We start from the raw sequence: 15,329 nt of genomic DNA on the forward strand, positions 1-15,329 counted from the left end.
AAATCGCTTACATGCGTGAACACTGAAGGGTCTTTTTGATCAATGAAGAGTCGACTCGTAGAAGCCCTTTGAGATAGGGGCGACCGAGTCGGACAATCCTGGCGAGTTGTCCCAAGGGCACTATTTGGATACACCACAAGATTCGAATTGACGGCCATCCTCGAGTCGTCACATCCGCCGATGCCAACAGGGATGAGATCGACTGGGACCTAATAGGCTACCACCGGTAAGAGCACTCAGGCTAGCGCGTCGATGACAGGATTAGCGTCCCAGGCGTGCTGGTGGCCGGCCTCGGACACACCGTGGAGTCTTTACCAATGCCGCCGGATGTCTCGATCAAACTATACAAGGCGCTAGTGGACCCCCATTTGACACATGGATGGGAGGTTAGCTGGGACCTGCAGCTGAGTCTGGAAGTAAACGTTAAACCGTTACGGGCCTCGAGGAGTTCTCGTGAGTCGGAAGAAAACTGCTTACAGGGATCACATCCGCGCGTGTCTGAGAAAGAACGAATCCTGATCACGAGCTGGTGGCCACATACATTGTTTGCGACCGCCTCCTCTCAAGTATAAGGACGAAGAAAAGAGTCGTGTACGCGACGGCCCATTCGGGTTGAGCCGAGCGAAGATTCCCACGACCCGAGCAAGCGCCCGTCGTCCCGATCCGGGGCCAATTCACGCGCTCTACTTTCGTTCTCACCATCACCATCGTTCTCCCTTTCGCCTTTCCATTGCTCGTGCCACGCCCTCTGGAGCCACGGTCATACCCATCGAAGCAAACCAAACTGACACCTTAGTGAAGGCAAAATGTCGTTGGATTCGACGGGCAACCTCAAGCAACAGTTGACCACAAATCTCGGTCCCAAGGCACCTGTATACTTCGATGCACTCCAAAACTTTGTAACCGGAAAGATATCGAGGGTAGAGTTCGAGGAGATAGTTACTAGTATCCTCACTACGCCCATACTACGTGAGTTCAATGCCGCGACCAATATCAACGCGTGTATTGAATGACATCGAACATGCTTCACAGTACAGATCCACAACGCCCTCATCATATCCCTCTTTGATGCCACAGCAACCTACAAACGGAATGCCTTGAATGCAGCGGCCAACAATCTTCTCAACTCGAATCTAAACACGCCGCCACCCACCGCATCCAAGCCACCCACTCGAAAACGGAAAAGGACGCTATTGCCGTATCAGGGTCCCGGGCTTTCTGAAGAAGAGAGGACATTGAGGAGTAATAGGCTGAAGAGATGGGTTCTGGCAATGGGAAGGAAGGAACGGGAGAGGATACGGGCTTTGGAGAAAACGAGTTCTGGGACGCCACCACCGGCGCAGCCGAATGGGACGACGACACCGATGCAGGTGGATGGACAGCCTCCACCTGCATCCACGACACAGAGCGCGAGACCGAGACCAGAGCTGGACGAAATTGCCTGCGAGAGGGGGGTTACGCTGTTGCCGGAACGAAAGGGTGGGTGACGATAGCATCCTTCTATGAGCTCGTGGATTGACAATGCGATGATTGTGGCCTTTAGGTCCACCTGGTTTGCGGCCACCCGTTCAATTGCATAGCACCACCCATGCACCAACGTTGCAGCATATAGCAGAACGCATAAATCTCATCTGTGCTCAACACGACCTCAACCCTCCATCACGCCCCGTAGCATCTCTCATGAGTCTGGCTTGCGAAGCCAAGCTCAAGCAACTCATCACACATGCTCTTACCCTTACACTCTCCAGCCAAGCTATCAGCTCAATCAACACTTCGGGGTCGGGTACCGCTGGCCTCCTTTCTCTGGCCCTGAGTGGCGAGCAGGGCCAGTCGTCTTCTTCGTTAGCTTCAAGCTCGACACATCACCATATGCCGCAGCGTGCACCGATCCTCACTGCGCCTGCGTTCCAGTCCCTCTTCACCCTATACCCTGCAAGTTTGCCAAACAAGAGTGCAGCAGCTATGAGGTTGGCTGCTATACCGTCCCCAGCGGTAAGTCCTTGGGCTCTCTCTGTGGCAGGCTATACGGTGGCTAATGGGCTATTTTCTTAGGAGGATGACAGCGATGATATTCCCGTGCTGAAGGACAGAGAAGTTAGAGATCAAAGATGGCAAATAATGGCCCTCTTGGCAGAAAGGAGTACGGTTAGAGAGAGTTTAAAGGCTGTCCGGTGATATCCTATTGCACTCCGTTGGCTGGTTCCCGTGGATGTGGCACGTATTAATACGATCCCAGACTTTTAACGTCGCGGCCATGGTGTTGCTGACGGTATTCCTCGTTGGCCAAGGTTCCACTTCCAAAGGTCTCGACCGCTCGCTGCCCACAAACATGTCCCCTCGATGGCGTGAATATCGTCTCCTGAATTCTTGTCGGAATAGGTTGCAGGTGTTACTTGGAGCGCTTCAATAGGGTCATCGAACTGGGCGATGAAGGGATTCGCTCGATATTGAGCAATGTTCAGGGTGGCGGTATACCTCGTTGTCTCGGCCGATTGTGCAGGATCCAGTGGTTCTCCAGACATTAGGTTCCACCCACGGATCCGACAGTCTAGTCCTGCCGCATAGACTAACCCGTTGTCTATGTCGAAAGCAAGACCCTAGTATGGTTGAAAATAAGCTTCGGCACTGCCTGGACGGAGAAAACATGAAATCACCAAATCTTGCTTGTAGGAGTTAATGTGGCCATGATATTGTATCGAGGGCTCGATATTGTTGGCGGATGAAGAGAGCCGACGAAGGTCAAACAACTGGAGCTGGGAGCGAGAATTGGATGAACAGTACGAGGGAAGTGGAGATGTACTCACATCTCCATTCATATGGCTGATGAAAAGGCCTGAGTCGAGAATGCCGGCAGCAAAGGTGGAGTGGTTGGCCATGAGTTCGAGCTTCAAGACCGGAGACCGCTGGCCTTTCTGGTGGCCACGGTTGTTGAACCGTCCTTCTAGTAGGGCCTGCCCTCTATGCTTGAATCCAATACGTTTATCAAACCGATGGATAGTGCCGTTTCGAGAGCCGGTATATATAAGGTGGGCATCCTGGGTTATTGACAAGACGTCGTTATCTGTGTGAAGGAACTCCACCGAGGAGGAGTGGTCGACGGAGGGAAGGTAGACTCCTCGTGTGCTGGCACCTGGGGGAGAAGGCATTACAAGCTGTTGTGTCCGGAAAACATGTATAAAGGTACCTAGTGCGAGTTCCTCCCCGAGCAGGTGGGACGTCCAAAGGTCCCGGACTTTGGGCAGTGTGAGAATGCACATTTGGCTGAAAGACAATGTAAGAACAGGGCGTCGACATGGTTTGTACGAAGATTACTCACTCCAAGCGTTGTATGTCAGAGAAAACCAAGCGAGGTGTTTTACCGGACCCCGCAGCCCTAAACACGACAGTCAGCTGGAAAGTTTGGATACATTTGCGAGAATCCAACGTACACCCATCGCGAACCAGACATTGACATAGAGGTGATATGTCCCGATGGTTGTAGATTCAGCTCTGTCGTCCAGGGCAGCCAGTGCGAGGGTGGATTCTCTCCAGCTCCACTGCGACTGGCAACAGCGTGTCCATAGGCATCTGTGTCGGTCTCGGGCTCTAGGATCCCTTGGGGCGTGCTGCATCGCGATATCCAACCCATACTATCGCCCAACAAGTGCCATCTGCTTCCAGTGAAATGATCTTCTGGTTTATTGGGGTAGGTCTTCGAGATGCTGTCAGCTATGATGATCGAAGAGCAGAACGTCTGGACTACACACGCAGAACGTGGTGGCTCGACCGAGGGTAGCAATTTCCCAATGGGCAACTTTGCTCGTTTCAGCTATGTTGTTCAGCTTTACGCATCTGTAGCCAGATGCAGTCAGTCAGTATCCATAGGTTGCACCGCGTTTCGTCCGGAAGGCACGCCTTTCAACGTAGCAGTTTCATCAATTACTTACTGTCTGATACGCTCGCTGTCCGTCCAGTTCCAGCTCGAGCTTAACATTATTCTGTTGAGGTTGGCCAAATTTTTACGCCCCAGCCTACGCTTCATGGCCAACTTTGGAGTGACTTCGAAGGGTCCCGATGCTTTCCTTGGATTGTCAGACGGTGCTGTCGCAACTGCCGGAGCATTTTGGAACGTAGGGGGTTTCGGCGAGGATGCTGAGCTATGGTTGGGTCGCCTCGACGATATAGGAAAGTAGCGATTCTTCTCTGGGTCCCAATATAAACCTGGGAGGTCCTTTGGCATCGTGGTATTGAAGAGAAAACAGTACAGCTCCGCTGAGCATGGCAAAAAAGAGCAAAAACGCCCCTGTCTCAACACGATGACATCACGTGTAGTCCTAGTTTGGTAGGTCCCTATGGGAATAGGGATAGATAGGGGTTTAAGTACTAGCGCAGCTTATACAAAATGGAAGACTTCCTTCCATCCGATCAGCCGTGACACAGAGCTTGACCTTGACCAGCAGCATCGACTCGCCCGAGCCGTGACTACTAGTCCTACTACTACTGGTGTGGGCGAACAGGCTCGTTGCGGCTACCACAAAAGAACTGACTGTTGCATTCTGACGAATAACGGTGGGCATGGCCGCACTGCCACATGCTGTGGTTTTGACGCTTCCCGTCCCCACGGGCGCACAGCGTTGATGATACCCCCACAGAGCCAGCATCAAGACAAGATGCTAATTTTCCTGCGCACCCACACCTTACCGTCCAGTCCATCTAACTCGGGTCTCTCAATGCCCTTCAAGTACCCCCATTGAAAAGTCGCTACAACAGACATGGGCCAGAGTGTGTCCTTCCAGGTAACTGTCTGCACGCGTTTCCAGTCCCTCGTGTCTAACAGCTGTGCATGGCTAGGACGACGCTGGACTCGACGAAGATGTGCTGATTCCGGGCGCCTATAAAACTTCTTTCATAGGTGCACCTGCAAGCTCGGCTCCAGTGGATTCCGAAGCACCACCGTTCGTACCTATCGATCCGACCATTTACTTGCCAGGAAAGCCTCAGGAGCCGACTCCAGATTCTGGGCGCGACAACGCGAGCCTAACCGAAGCGACATGCTCTACAGAGCTGGACGAAAGCACGGCCAGAATCGACACAATTAACATACATGGCGGTACTTTCAATGACGTCGGAGGAGATTACATCTATACGATCAACAACTTCTTCAACCCTCTGTATGCGGATGATCCTTGGTCATCTGCGCCAGGGCCCAAACCTCCAGATGTACAAGCCATGAAGGTTGGGAAGATTGTGGAGTGGCTCTCTCCCATTATCAACTTCCGAGCCACACAGGTTGAAGTACGAGAGAGAAGGACGCCCGGCACAGGCGCTTGGCTGTTACAGGGGGAACTGTACAATGAGTGGAAGTCGGGAGTTCTGCGCGTCATCTGGGGAGTAGGCATGGGTAAGAATTTCCCGTTGGCTCCATCATTCCTGTTGCTGAACCCTCAGAGCAGCCGGGGCGGGAAAGACTGTACTCGCGTAAGCACCACGAGCTTTCGAATTAGGCTCTGCTACTCGCTCCTCGAGCTCCACAGGCTCACGATTATTGTCAGATCAAGCATCATTGACGACCTGCTTCAGATTGAGAGGACGTCCAGCGGTTGTGTTAGCGTCGTCTTTGCTTATTGTCGTTGCACCGATGCACTCTCCGTAAAGGAGATACTAGCTGCATTCCTGAAGCAATACCTAGAGCACCACCCCGAACTTGTGAAGCTGGTTGAACCCATGTACCTGCACCACAGGCGGGACAAGACCTACCCATCGCAGGACGAACTTATCACCCTCCTTCGAGGGATCGAGACGATGTTTGTTGTCTCCTTCTACGTCGTCGAAGGGCTTGACGAAGCCCTTAATAACACCCAATTTGACTTGATTAGCGCACTTTCCTTGTTAAAGGGAAAGTTCGTGATTACCTCTCGACCCCTCGCTCATTCGGAGTCAGATATCCCCTCCGCCAAGTTCTTCACGATCGTCGCGCGCGCAGAAGATATCCGATTGGCGCTCAATCAGAAGCTCGTCCTTAATCCCAGGTTTCGGAGGCTTATCGAACAGCACCGATGCAAGGAAGAAATCACTTCCAAGATTATCCAAAAGTCTAACGGCATGTGAGTTTGAGCTTCCTGCAGGAGTTTGAGACGTCATATTGACTGGCACCAAATTTGTAGGTTCCTCCATGCCGCCCTTCAGATTGAAGCGCTCCAGCAATGTTTGACTATAACCAGCCTACGCGCGAGCCTGGAGCAGTTTCCCAACAAAATGACGGATATGTATCGGACAACGCTACAGAGGGTGGAGAACCAATCCCCCGAGCATTCTGCCCTCGCGAAAAGGGTCCTCCTGTGGGTTAACTATGCCCAATGCCCGCTGTCTGTCCGGGACATACAATGCGCGCTAGCGATTTGCCCACAGACGGATACCTTCAAGAAGGATTTGGTAGTAGATGAAGCTACGCTGATCGCAGTTTGCTACGGCTTGATTGGTGTAGAGAAGACCGGGACTGTGCATCTGATTCGTTAGTGGTTGGGTCTTAATGCACTCGTAAACGAAAATACTGACCTCTTTATAGATTCCACGGCTAGAGACTTCGTATCTCAATTCTTGCGGGGCATATATCGCAATCCTCACGAGGTACTGGCCAGAACGTCTATTCAAAGACTCGTGGCGTGCAAATTGATCGAATCCGACGAGGCCTTCGAGGAGTGGGACCTTGAAGACGCCTTCGCCCAGTATCCCCTCCTTCAGTACTCCTACAACTACTGGGCTTTCCACGCGAAGAAATGCCAAAGCGATCCCGAATTCGACGCTTTGCTCCGCTTCTTTATGTCGAAATGCGCCGCCTTCCCCTGCAATCTCGCCCAAGACGATTGGGAATGGAACGAAGGAACCCTCGACCTCCTCAAACCCCTTCACTTGGCTGCCCGACACGGCTTCCATCAGTTTATCCCCGAGTTTCTGTTGCTGGAGGGGCAAAGTCAGGAGCACAGCTGGTCCGCCCTCAATTCCCGAACCAGGGGCAAGTTTGGCGCCACTGCGCTGATGCTAGCTTCCCATTACAACCATACGACGGCCGTCAAAGTACTCGTCCGGGTACGGGGAATCAATGTCAACGCGGTGAACGGCAGCGGAAGGACCGCACTTCATTTGGCTGCCAGGAAAGGCCATGAACTGGCCGTTCGCTGCTTGCTCCAGGCAAGGGACATCGACCCTAACGCTGTGGACGAGGAGGGGTACACGCCATTGATGCTAGCTGCGGAAAAGGGGCATGTGGGAGTTGTGAGGGTTTTGGCCCGGGTTCCAGGAGTTCAGCCCAATGTTGCAACCGTCCAGCACCGGCAGACTGCGCTAATGTTGGCTGCGGAGGGCGGGTTTGAAGACGCCGTTAGAATCTTGCTCCGAGTCGGAGGGACCGACGTCAATATGAGGGACTGGGATGGCCGTACGGCGTTTTTTTTTTTTTTTTTTTTTTTTTTTTTTTGATCTATTTAAAGCAGCCAATCGGCGCTAAGCTAGGGAGAGGTGGTCGACCTACAATCTAATCCTACTCTTGTACACTACTACTAATCTATGATCTACGTTACTGCGACCACCCTGCGTGACTAAGCTAACGAACGCTAGTTCCTAACAATAGGTACTAGGGAATCAACTTGGAACGTGAAGCGGGAGATTGAAGAGTTTGGTCGGGAGGTTGGACGCGATCGGGGAAGTTTCAGCCGTTGTCGAAGATTGTATCGCCGCCGTTGACCTCTGGTGGGCCGACGGTTGACGATGTGATGGGTTGGGAGGGTTCTTGCTCGGAGAGTTGGGACAGGGTGGGGTTGGTGGGTTGTTCCCTAGGGAGTCCTGTACGTGTGAACGCCCCAGAGCGGTCTAGGAATTCTGCGAGGGCCTCAATTCCTTGTTTGGTTCCGAGGATGTCGGGCAGGGCGACGTCTTGAGACACCTCTCTCAGGATCCACCTCCAGTCTTCGTAGCGCTTGCAGTGGATGATAATGTGCTCGCGTGTTTCTGTTGCTGCCTCTCCACAGGGGCAGTGGTGTGGTTGTGTTGGAAAGAAGCGCCGCCGGAATTCGCCGGTGTACGAATGGCCTGTTCTGGCTTGGACGAGTCTTCCGAATCGTTCTCGGTCGTTGGAGAGATGGATGGAATGTTTGGTGGGCTTTAGTGATGGGGGAAGGCGATCGGCGATGGCGAACCAGCCGTGTTTGGGTGCCTTGCTCCATTCCTGCGTCCATTCTTTCTGTGCTGCGAGTTTGGCCCTGCGGATGGCGTTGGTGCGCGAAATAGTGATGGGGGCATTGTGGGCTAGGTTGGTAGCCTGTTTGGCAAGCCTGTCGACCCTTTCATTTCCCGGTATACCATGATGACTCGGACACCAGGTGAGGTGGATGTGATTTCGAGGGTCGCTATCGAGGAATTTGGTGGCGGTTTCGTAAAATGATCGGCTGTAGAGTTGACCGCCAGATGGTTTTGGGTCGAAGATAGAGGTAATGGCAGCGGTGTTGTCGGCGTAGAGGTAGATGTGTCTGATGGCGGGATTTTGGGAGGCGATGTTGGTGGCGATGGTCAGTCCCATCATCAATGCTGCAGGCCGTACGGCGTTGATGGTCGCCTCAAATGAGGGTCATGGTCACGGCGCCGTGGGATGTATTTTGCAGGATCCAGACGTCCAGGTTAACCTAAAGGACTGGAATCATCGCACCGCGTTGATGCTGGCTTCGAAGGAGGGACACGCGGACACCGTTGGTCAGCTGCTACGTGTTCCGGGGCTGGACGTCAATTCGACGAGGAGAGGAATGACTGCGTTGATGATGGCGGCAAGTGAGGGGCACCAGGATGTCGTTAGGGGGCTACTTCGTTTTGAAGGGGGGGAGGGCAACGCTGTGACCGATGAAAGTGGATGGACGGCGTTTATGTTGGCAGCGAGAGGAGGTCATGAATCTGTTGTTCCGCTTTTGGTCACTTGCGGCAGCGCAAGAGTGGACATTGCGAGTAAGAGTGGAAAGACGGCGCTGGACTTGGCCTCCGATAATGCACACCCCCGGATTGTTAGATTGCTTACCCAGGTTCGAATCTAGGCGTGGTTCGGAAGAAGCGGAAAGTATGATAGTAGTGTTTGGCTGAGCGTGCAGATGCACCACTAATTCAATGTGAGGTGGATGCTACATATTTGTACATTAGCTACTTGAATACACCAGTGACAGTCGAAAGAGAGGAGGCAGGAGAAAGCAGATACGCGCAAAAATGAAGACTAATATTACAGGCATGCTGTCCGTAGCAAACCAGTCGTCAGTAGTATGTACAAAGTTCGGGTGATGTGTCCGAGTGTGATAGGCTGAAGAACCATGTCCATGATGATGATGGTTGAAGATGATGAAGCGTGCTGTCATACTAAGGCCCCCTCCCCGAAAACACAAAGCCAAAGCAAAGACGAAGTAAGGACTCGTTCGCGTTAGCCTTTATGAAAGGCTAGCATTACGTGCCCGAGGCCATAGGCTTCATACAGGAGCTTCAAGCGCAATAGAAGTTGTTGAACTCCTGGGCTTCGATAGTTCGAGTCGATATAGAGCCCTTTATGGTCATCGCGAGCATCTTCTGTGATTAGAAATTAGGTCCGTTCGTGAATGCGAGTCGTTCCAATCCGCAAAGGAAATCGGGGAATTATAAAGGTTTTCGAGTAGAGTATCGTGTCAGTCGAGTCGCGGGTCGTATTATTGTCGTGAACCGAATGGGATGAGTCCTTAAGCAGACTCGGCGGGAGGAACGTAGTCTCCAACGATTTGGAAGGACTCTCCCCAGTTGCCCGAGTTACCGAAGACTGTAAAAAGACACACATCAGCATGGAGTACGTTTGACGTTCGAGACAATTAGTACTTACGAACGATCTGGTAGGTACCAGGTTTAACATTGGGAACAGTGACATTCTGAGATGCATTGAGAATATCAAAGCCCTCGGCCAGGGGGTTAGCGAGATCGAGGAGACCGGTCTCTTCGCTCCTGAGAACAATGCGACCCAATCGGTTGGTGATTTGCTTGGGGGGATGGGTGACGTCCCTAAAGTACAGTATGAGCAACTGGTTTGAAAAGACCGAAGGAGGGAAAGCGTACCAAGTAACGACCTGGGTGGTGCCGATTGTCCATACGCTGTCGGCATTGGGCTCGATAATTGGTGGAACGAAGACGTCGCGGATCTCCACGGCTCTGGAGGAGCGTGCGGCAATGTCGACGGGTGCTGCGAAGGTGAAGTGAAGGCAACTGAAGAGTGCGAAGAAAGCGAGGATGAAGTTGACAGGAGAGAAGGATGCCATGATGGGAATAGGTCGTGAGTGCGTGACGGTCGAGGGGTGCGGTGAAAGGGGTGCGCGACGCAATGAAAGTGCGATTAAGGATTAATGGTAAGAGAGGAGATGGGAGGAGTCGGCTGTGGAGGTGGGTCTGGTATTTATACAAGAGGAAAAGGGTCGAGAAGCCTCTAAAGGCCCGAAGCGGTGCATGGAGCGGTTTCCCCTATTGGCACTGCCGGTGCAGTGATTACGACGAGAATGCTCCGCAATGGGAAGGATCGGATTTGTGGACTGAGACGCCCAGAAGCTGAAAGATCGGGCGAAGAGCAAAATTCTTTGGTCCATTCACAATTGACACGCTTACCGCCGCTTCGCGTTAGCCTTCTTGAGGCTAGTCACCCTGCACGCTGCTTTAGACCCTGCTTCTGCCAGGTGCCGTGTACGGTGATGTGTCACCGTCTTGCGAATGCTTTGGAATACAGGAGTAGTAAAAGCCTTCGATTTCACAGTTGGGGATGATGCTTGAATACTCTAGAAGACCCGTTGCTTTTCGATTAGCTCAGAATGGATGACTGTGACGGTATCCGCCGGTCAGGTGGAGGGGCGAAAATGAATGGTCGATATCCGGAGAAGGTTCGAAGAGATGGGGAGAAGACGCAGGTAAAGTCAAGTGGGGGGGCCACGCGGACCCGTCGCATCGTGTCGGGTCTTCACTGCCATCGGGCGATAAATTGTGAGCTAGATGAAGGGAATAGAGGGAATACTGCGCGGATATTCTTGTATCCCGATATGACAGATTCCTAAAAAGCTGACTATTGTGTCCCTTTTTGAGAGACCGAGTAGGTTCTGTGTCGGCCGAGTCGGTCGTTTCAGTGTGAAGAAGAGCTAGATAGAAGACCTGAGATGGGGAACTCTGAGCGTATCGTGCTATCGACTACAGGCTATGGCACCAGCCTTTGAGCGACCCAGAGTGGGCGATCGATACTTACCCATCAAGGTTGGAAGATTCAATATAATCCTAACGCCCTAATGGACGAGTGTCAACATTGTGATAAAGACGGCGAAAAGGCTGGCATCGCGAGTTCGCCGTTTCGAAACGATAGAAAATTAGAAACAGTGTTGGATGAGATCCGTGTGTGCCTCAAGATCTGGTTCGCACAAGGAGATTGTGAGGAGTCGGAAAGTTTGTGACGATGTGTCGCAGTGACAAAAGCGAGTGGAGTGCGCGCACCAGATGTTTGCTTGGCAATGCTTGTCTTCCCACGGTTCTTACGTACAGCCACCCCCTGTTCTCGCGACATGTATTCCAAAGGATCCCGCCAGCCTAATTCTAAGGCTCTACCTTGTTCTGGCTTCGGCGCTTAGGTTGTACCAACGAATTGAAGGGCGAAGGAATGGCCTGAATAGCGTCCCGCCTTCCTTGTTCCATTCAGGTGCGGGACATGGCTCAGTGCTACCTTGGTACTGGTAGCTGGACTGGCAGCATTCCACCCTTCCATTCCACCCTTCGAGGTCAAGACGAGTGTCAGTGCCTGTTGCCACCGGGTTGACTACATATTAATAGGTCTCGCAATGAGCCGCAACTCTATCCTCGGCTCCTCCAATGCGGCCATGATCAGAATTTGTCCATTGGGGAAAAGGCTCAAGTTAGGATGGTGGGCCTCGGGTCGTTTTTCACCTTTGTTCATGTTATTAACCTTGCTCCCTCGCCCAGTGTTCGGATTCGACACTTCCATGAGTAGCGTTCTGCGACCCCAAGTCGCCATTTCAAGTTCGAAGAGGACGTCGAGTGGGGCGTTTTCGTTAATCCGAATAGTGCGCTCGCCGCGCTCGGTATTGTTGTAGAAGAAGCTGTTGGGGGAAACACAGTCCGATGCACCCGCTTTTTGCAAGGGCGCCGAGTTCACCAGCTTAGGGTCACTTGCAGGATTGCATGGCCAAGAAGGGTGTCATTTAACAAAGTCTAAAGCACTGCAGAATAGTAGTCAGGACACGGGTGAGAAGAAAGCGGCGAGTCCACAAACCATGAATATCATTTGGACGGGAATGCCCTCCTTGAATTGAAGAAACCAACAAATGGTGTCGGATGATTCAACCTCAATGACCTGCAGAGGAATATCAGTGGACTTTCTGAAGTTGATACAGTCGTGGGTGGTGGCCTTGAGTGGTGGGTTAAAGCAAGAGCTCGGTGATTGTGATCAGGCAGGACGGGTTGCTCAAACCCCGAGCTATGGTCACTGGTGCCGGGTAACTCTCGTTGGATGTTTACAACGTGATACGGAACGGGACAAACGCGTCATGCGGTGACAAACATTTGCCGCTCAAAGTTTGTGGGCAAAATTGATGGCCGGTGCAAAATACGAGACGGGCGTGCGCAGTGACAAAGCTCTTTCCACGTCCACCAACGTCCCAGGACCACACCCCTCACTTTTCCTATTCCGAGTCCTCTCTCCTCAATTCAAAAGGATCTTCGTCGGTCTATCTTCGTATCACTCAAAAAAACATTTTGAATACAACCACACTCGCAGACGCTGCGACACTAACCAATAAAAAGTACTCATTCACTACTTCTCGTTCTCTTCATTATACTGATATCTTTAACGCAAGAAATGGCCGACGAGATTGATTATGAAGGGCTCCCTGCCAACGCCGGGCTTGCTGTGCGTCTTATCCTCCATTTCTCTTCCCAATGACGTTGCTGAATATTGCCTGGATTCCAGGTGAACATGATGGCTGGTGCCCTGGTAAGCTCTACTCCTCTCGGCTCTCTTGCGCCAAAACTCAAGTCGCTGCATCTTAACTTTGTGTGTTCGATATGACAGGCCGGGATTTCAGAACACGCTTTCATGTTCCCCATAGACAGCATTAAGGTCCGTGTACTGTCTGGCCGCTTCAAACCTTCCGCGTCGTTTACCCTGCTCCTTAGACTCGAATGCAAGTCTTTGCAACGTCACCTGTAGCTGTCTACACTGGCGTTGGAAACGCGTTTACACGGATATCTGCCACGGAGGGCATGAGGGCTCTTTGGAGGGGTGTCTCGTCAGTCGTGCTGGGTGCAGGTCCTGCCCATGCCATTCATTTCGGAACACTAGAGGCTGTGAAGGAGTTGGCTGGAGGAAACGAAGCAGGCAATCAGTTCTTTGCTACATGTGCGTTTCACTATCTCCTCTCTCTGAGCGCCTGTTTTTTGACCTATGCACAGCTCTCGCCGGTGCATCTGCAACTATCGCTGCCGACGCATTCATGAACCCCTTCGACGTTATCAAACAACGAATGCAACTCCACCAGTCCGCGTTCCGCTCTGTCTTTACCTGTGCACGCACGATCTACCAAACCGAGGGCATTGGCGCATTCTACGTGTCATACCCAACGACGCTAGCCATTTCAATACCGTTCAACGCCATTCAGTTTACGGTTTACGAACACGTCAAGCGTTTCCTCAACCCCCGCGGCGAATATTCGCCTTCATCACATATCGTATCAGGTGCCGTAGCCGGTGCTGTCGCTGCCGGCGTCACCACACCTCTCGACGTTGCCAAAACAATCCTCCAGACGCGTGGTTCCTCCACCGACCCTGAAATTCGCAACGTCCGGGGCATGAGCGACGCGTTTAAAATCATCTGGAAAAAGGACGGGCTCAAGGGGTTCGGCCGAGGACTTACCCCACGGATACTGACGGTGATGCCGAGTACTGCACTTTGTTGGTTGTCATATGAATTCTTCAGTGCGTCGTCTTTGCTTTTCCTTACTCTGTGCTTGTCAATTGATGATACCAATCTTCCCCAGAGGCGGCCATTCGCTCGGATTCCTAGTGAGACCCGGCTGTGTGATGATGCTGTTACCATTCACCGCCCTCATTTGCTTTGGAGGATTTCGCTATATGACGATACGACAGGAAACCTACATCTACTTAATAGATTTGCCCCTCACCGGGGGCATGCACATATACTATATCGTTGGGTTTAAGCTCTACTGTACTGGTTCTTGCGTGTTCGTGGACGACTGGTGTGAATTACAGTATTTTCCGGGTGCGATAGGCTATTATGTAAGGTCTCTTTTCTCGCACTACCACCACTGGCTAACGTCGCGAACTTGTAGCTTCCAATGGCGATAATGTATCCCTCTGTGCCCTCACTCGATCTTGTTGAATCCCTGGAGACTCCAGAACCACTGAGCAATCCATTTGGAAGCCTTTCCCAGCTCACGGAAGGTGATGAACCCTGCTCCTGGAAACCGACAGCTACCAGCGACTTGTGTTGCGAGTTGCTGGTTAGCGCGACAACGAGCGCTTTCCGCCATTTGGTCATACATACAATGTTACATTCACCCAAGATGGTCAGTTTAAGATTATCTGATTACAGGCTGCAACAGAAGGTCCCTGTTCGAGCGTCTGGAGTCTGGACCGCTCGGATGCTTTGGAGATACTTCGGGGTTATTTTCTAAGGTCCCTTGCTCTAATAGTAACTGGACAAACATTGGTTGTATTATTGCCTGGCGAAAGAGGCTCTCGAGAGCCTTACGCTGGGGATGATGTCCCGTTTGAACATGGGGGAATTTGTCACGTTGAAGCTGGATGTCAGGGGGACAGGTAAGTGATATTTCTGGCCTGCCATACTATAGTAGTTTGTTCTGATGGTGCCCGCGCTCTTCTAGATGGAGTCCAGAGAAGACGTCGACTGCGCAGTAGTAGGCGCCGGCGAGGGACTTCTCGTCCGGCTGGATCTCACAAGGCTGTCATCAGACTACCCCTTGAATGTGGTTCGTTCCTCCAAAGGGATGTTATCACACTGAAAGTTGTTCTGTGCGGATTTTGATGTCCGTGACCTGGGCAGAGGCATAGACGCTCGAGTAACTTCGTGTGTGGGTGCATGTGTCCCCGCTCAGCGCGTTCTCTCCACCAGGATAGGGATGGGCGGCCAAACTGAATTATCCAGTCAGCGAGTCGGGTTAGCGATACCTTTGCTCGTCCATTAGCCAGTGGCCCTTCCGCAGCTCGACCTACCGGGGAATAAAGTTCAGACCGGTTGTGATAACCTGAAGGCTGAGGGCTCGGGTTTCCGGGTTGACGCG

General features: G+C 52.2%; 8 protein-coding genes across 8 annotated transcripts; 5 read left to right on the plus strand and 3 right to left on the minus strand.

Annotated features, from left to right (window-relative positions):
* Window positions 1-806: 806 nt before the first annotated feature.
* Window positions 807-2,175, plus strand: CC1G_09038 (hypothetical protein; the record flags this gene model as incomplete). The annotated part of the gene is made up of 4 exons (XM_001831457.1): window positions 807-969; window positions 1,033-1,479; window positions 1,544-1,992; window positions 2,053-2,175. 4 exons carry the CDS (start codon window positions 807-809, stop codon window positions 2,173-2,175), a joined length of 1,182 nt encoding a protein of 393 aa, XP_001831509.1.
* Window positions 2,176-2,240: 65 nt separating this feature from the next.
* On the minus strand, window positions 2,241-4,219 carry CC1G_09039 (hypothetical protein; the record flags this gene model as incomplete). The annotated part of the gene is made up of 8 exons (XM_001831458.2): window positions 2,241-2,597; window positions 2,655-2,753; window positions 2,805-3,130; window positions 3,185-3,261; window positions 3,317-3,373; window positions 3,429-3,691; window positions 3,747-3,831; window positions 3,927-4,219. The coding sequence occupies 8 exons, from the start codon at window positions 4,217-4,219 to the stop codon at window positions 2,241-2,243; spliced, it is 1,557 nt and encodes a 518-aa protein (XP_001831510.2).
* A 532-nt stretch (window positions 4,220-4,751) lies between these two features.
* CC1G_09040 (hypothetical protein) lies at window positions 4,752-7,483 on the plus strand (the record flags this gene model as incomplete). Its single annotated transcript, XM_001831459.1, has 7 exons — window positions 4,752-4,775; window positions 4,831-5,380; window positions 5,433-5,457; window positions 5,532-6,083; window positions 6,144-6,490; window positions 6,545-7,414; window positions 7,470-7,483. The coding sequence occupies 7 exons, from the start codon at window positions 4,752-4,754 to the stop codon at window positions 7,481-7,483; spliced, it is 2,382 nt and encodes a 793-aa protein (XP_001831511.1).
* A 201-nt stretch (window positions 7,484-7,684) lies between these two features.
* Window positions 7,685-8,554, minus strand: CC1G_09041 (hypothetical protein; the record flags this gene model as incomplete). The annotated part of the gene is made up of 1 exon (XM_001831460.2): window positions 7,685-8,554. One exon carries the CDS (start codon window positions 8,552-8,554, stop codon window positions 7,685-7,687), a length of 870 nt encoding a protein of 289 aa, XP_001831512.2.
* Window positions 8,555-8,580: 26 nt separating this feature from the next.
* Window positions 8,581-9,271, plus strand: CC1G_14856 (fibronectin type III and ankyrin repeat domains 1; the record flags this gene model as incomplete). The annotated part of the gene is made up of 3 exons (XM_002910833.1): window positions 8,581-9,041; window positions 9,089-9,178; window positions 9,254-9,271. The coding sequence occupies exons 1-3, from the start codon at window positions 8,685-8,687 to the stop codon at window positions 9,269-9,271; spliced, it is 465 nt and encodes a 154-aa protein (XP_002910879.1). The 5' UTR covers window positions 8,581-8,684.
* CC1G_12045 (hypothetical protein) lies at window positions 9,104-10,368 on the minus strand. The gene is made up of 3 exons (XM_001831461.2): window positions 10,084-10,368; window positions 9,854-10,029; window positions 9,104-9,793 (listed from the first exon to the last, which is right to left on the minus strand). The coding sequence occupies exons 1-3, from the start codon at window positions 10,281-10,283 to the stop codon at window positions 9,717-9,719; spliced, it is 453 nt and encodes a 150-aa protein (XP_001831513.1). The 5' UTR covers window positions 10,284-10,368; the 3' UTR covers window positions 9,104-9,716.
* A 1,333-nt stretch (window positions 10,369-11,701) lies between these two features.
* CC1G_14857 (hypothetical protein) lies at window positions 11,702-12,510 on the plus strand (the record flags this gene model as incomplete). The annotated part of the gene is made up of 5 exons (XM_002910834.1): window positions 11,702-11,783; window positions 11,824-12,074; window positions 12,105-12,255; window positions 12,405-12,426; window positions 12,462-12,510. The coding sequence occupies 5 exons, from the start codon at window positions 11,702-11,704 to the stop codon at window positions 12,508-12,510; spliced, it is 555 nt and encodes a 184-aa protein (XP_002910880.1).
* Window positions 12,511-12,667: 157 nt separating this feature from the next.
* CC1G_12046 (carrier protein) lies at window positions 12,668-14,071 on the plus strand (the record flags this gene model as incomplete). Its single annotated transcript, XM_001831462.2, has 7 exons — window positions 12,668-12,812; window positions 12,867-12,919; window positions 12,980-13,003; window positions 13,082-13,129; window positions 13,186-13,408; window positions 13,462-13,983; window positions 14,046-14,071. The coding sequence occupies exons 2-7, from the start codon at window positions 12,869-12,871 to the stop codon at window positions 14,069-14,071; spliced, it is 894 nt and encodes a 297-aa protein (XP_001831514.1). The 5' UTR covers window positions 12,668-12,812; window positions 12,867-12,868.
* Window positions 14,072-15,329: the final 1,258 nt, after the last annotated feature.

Source organism: Coprinopsis cinerea (assembly GCF_000182895.1).
Source record: "Coprinopsis cinerea okayama7#130 chromosome 7 map unlocalized cont3.7, whole genome shotgun sequence".
NCBI lineage: Eukaryota > Fungi > Basidiomycota > Agaricomycetes > Agaricales > Psathyrellaceae > Coprinopsis > Coprinopsis cinerea.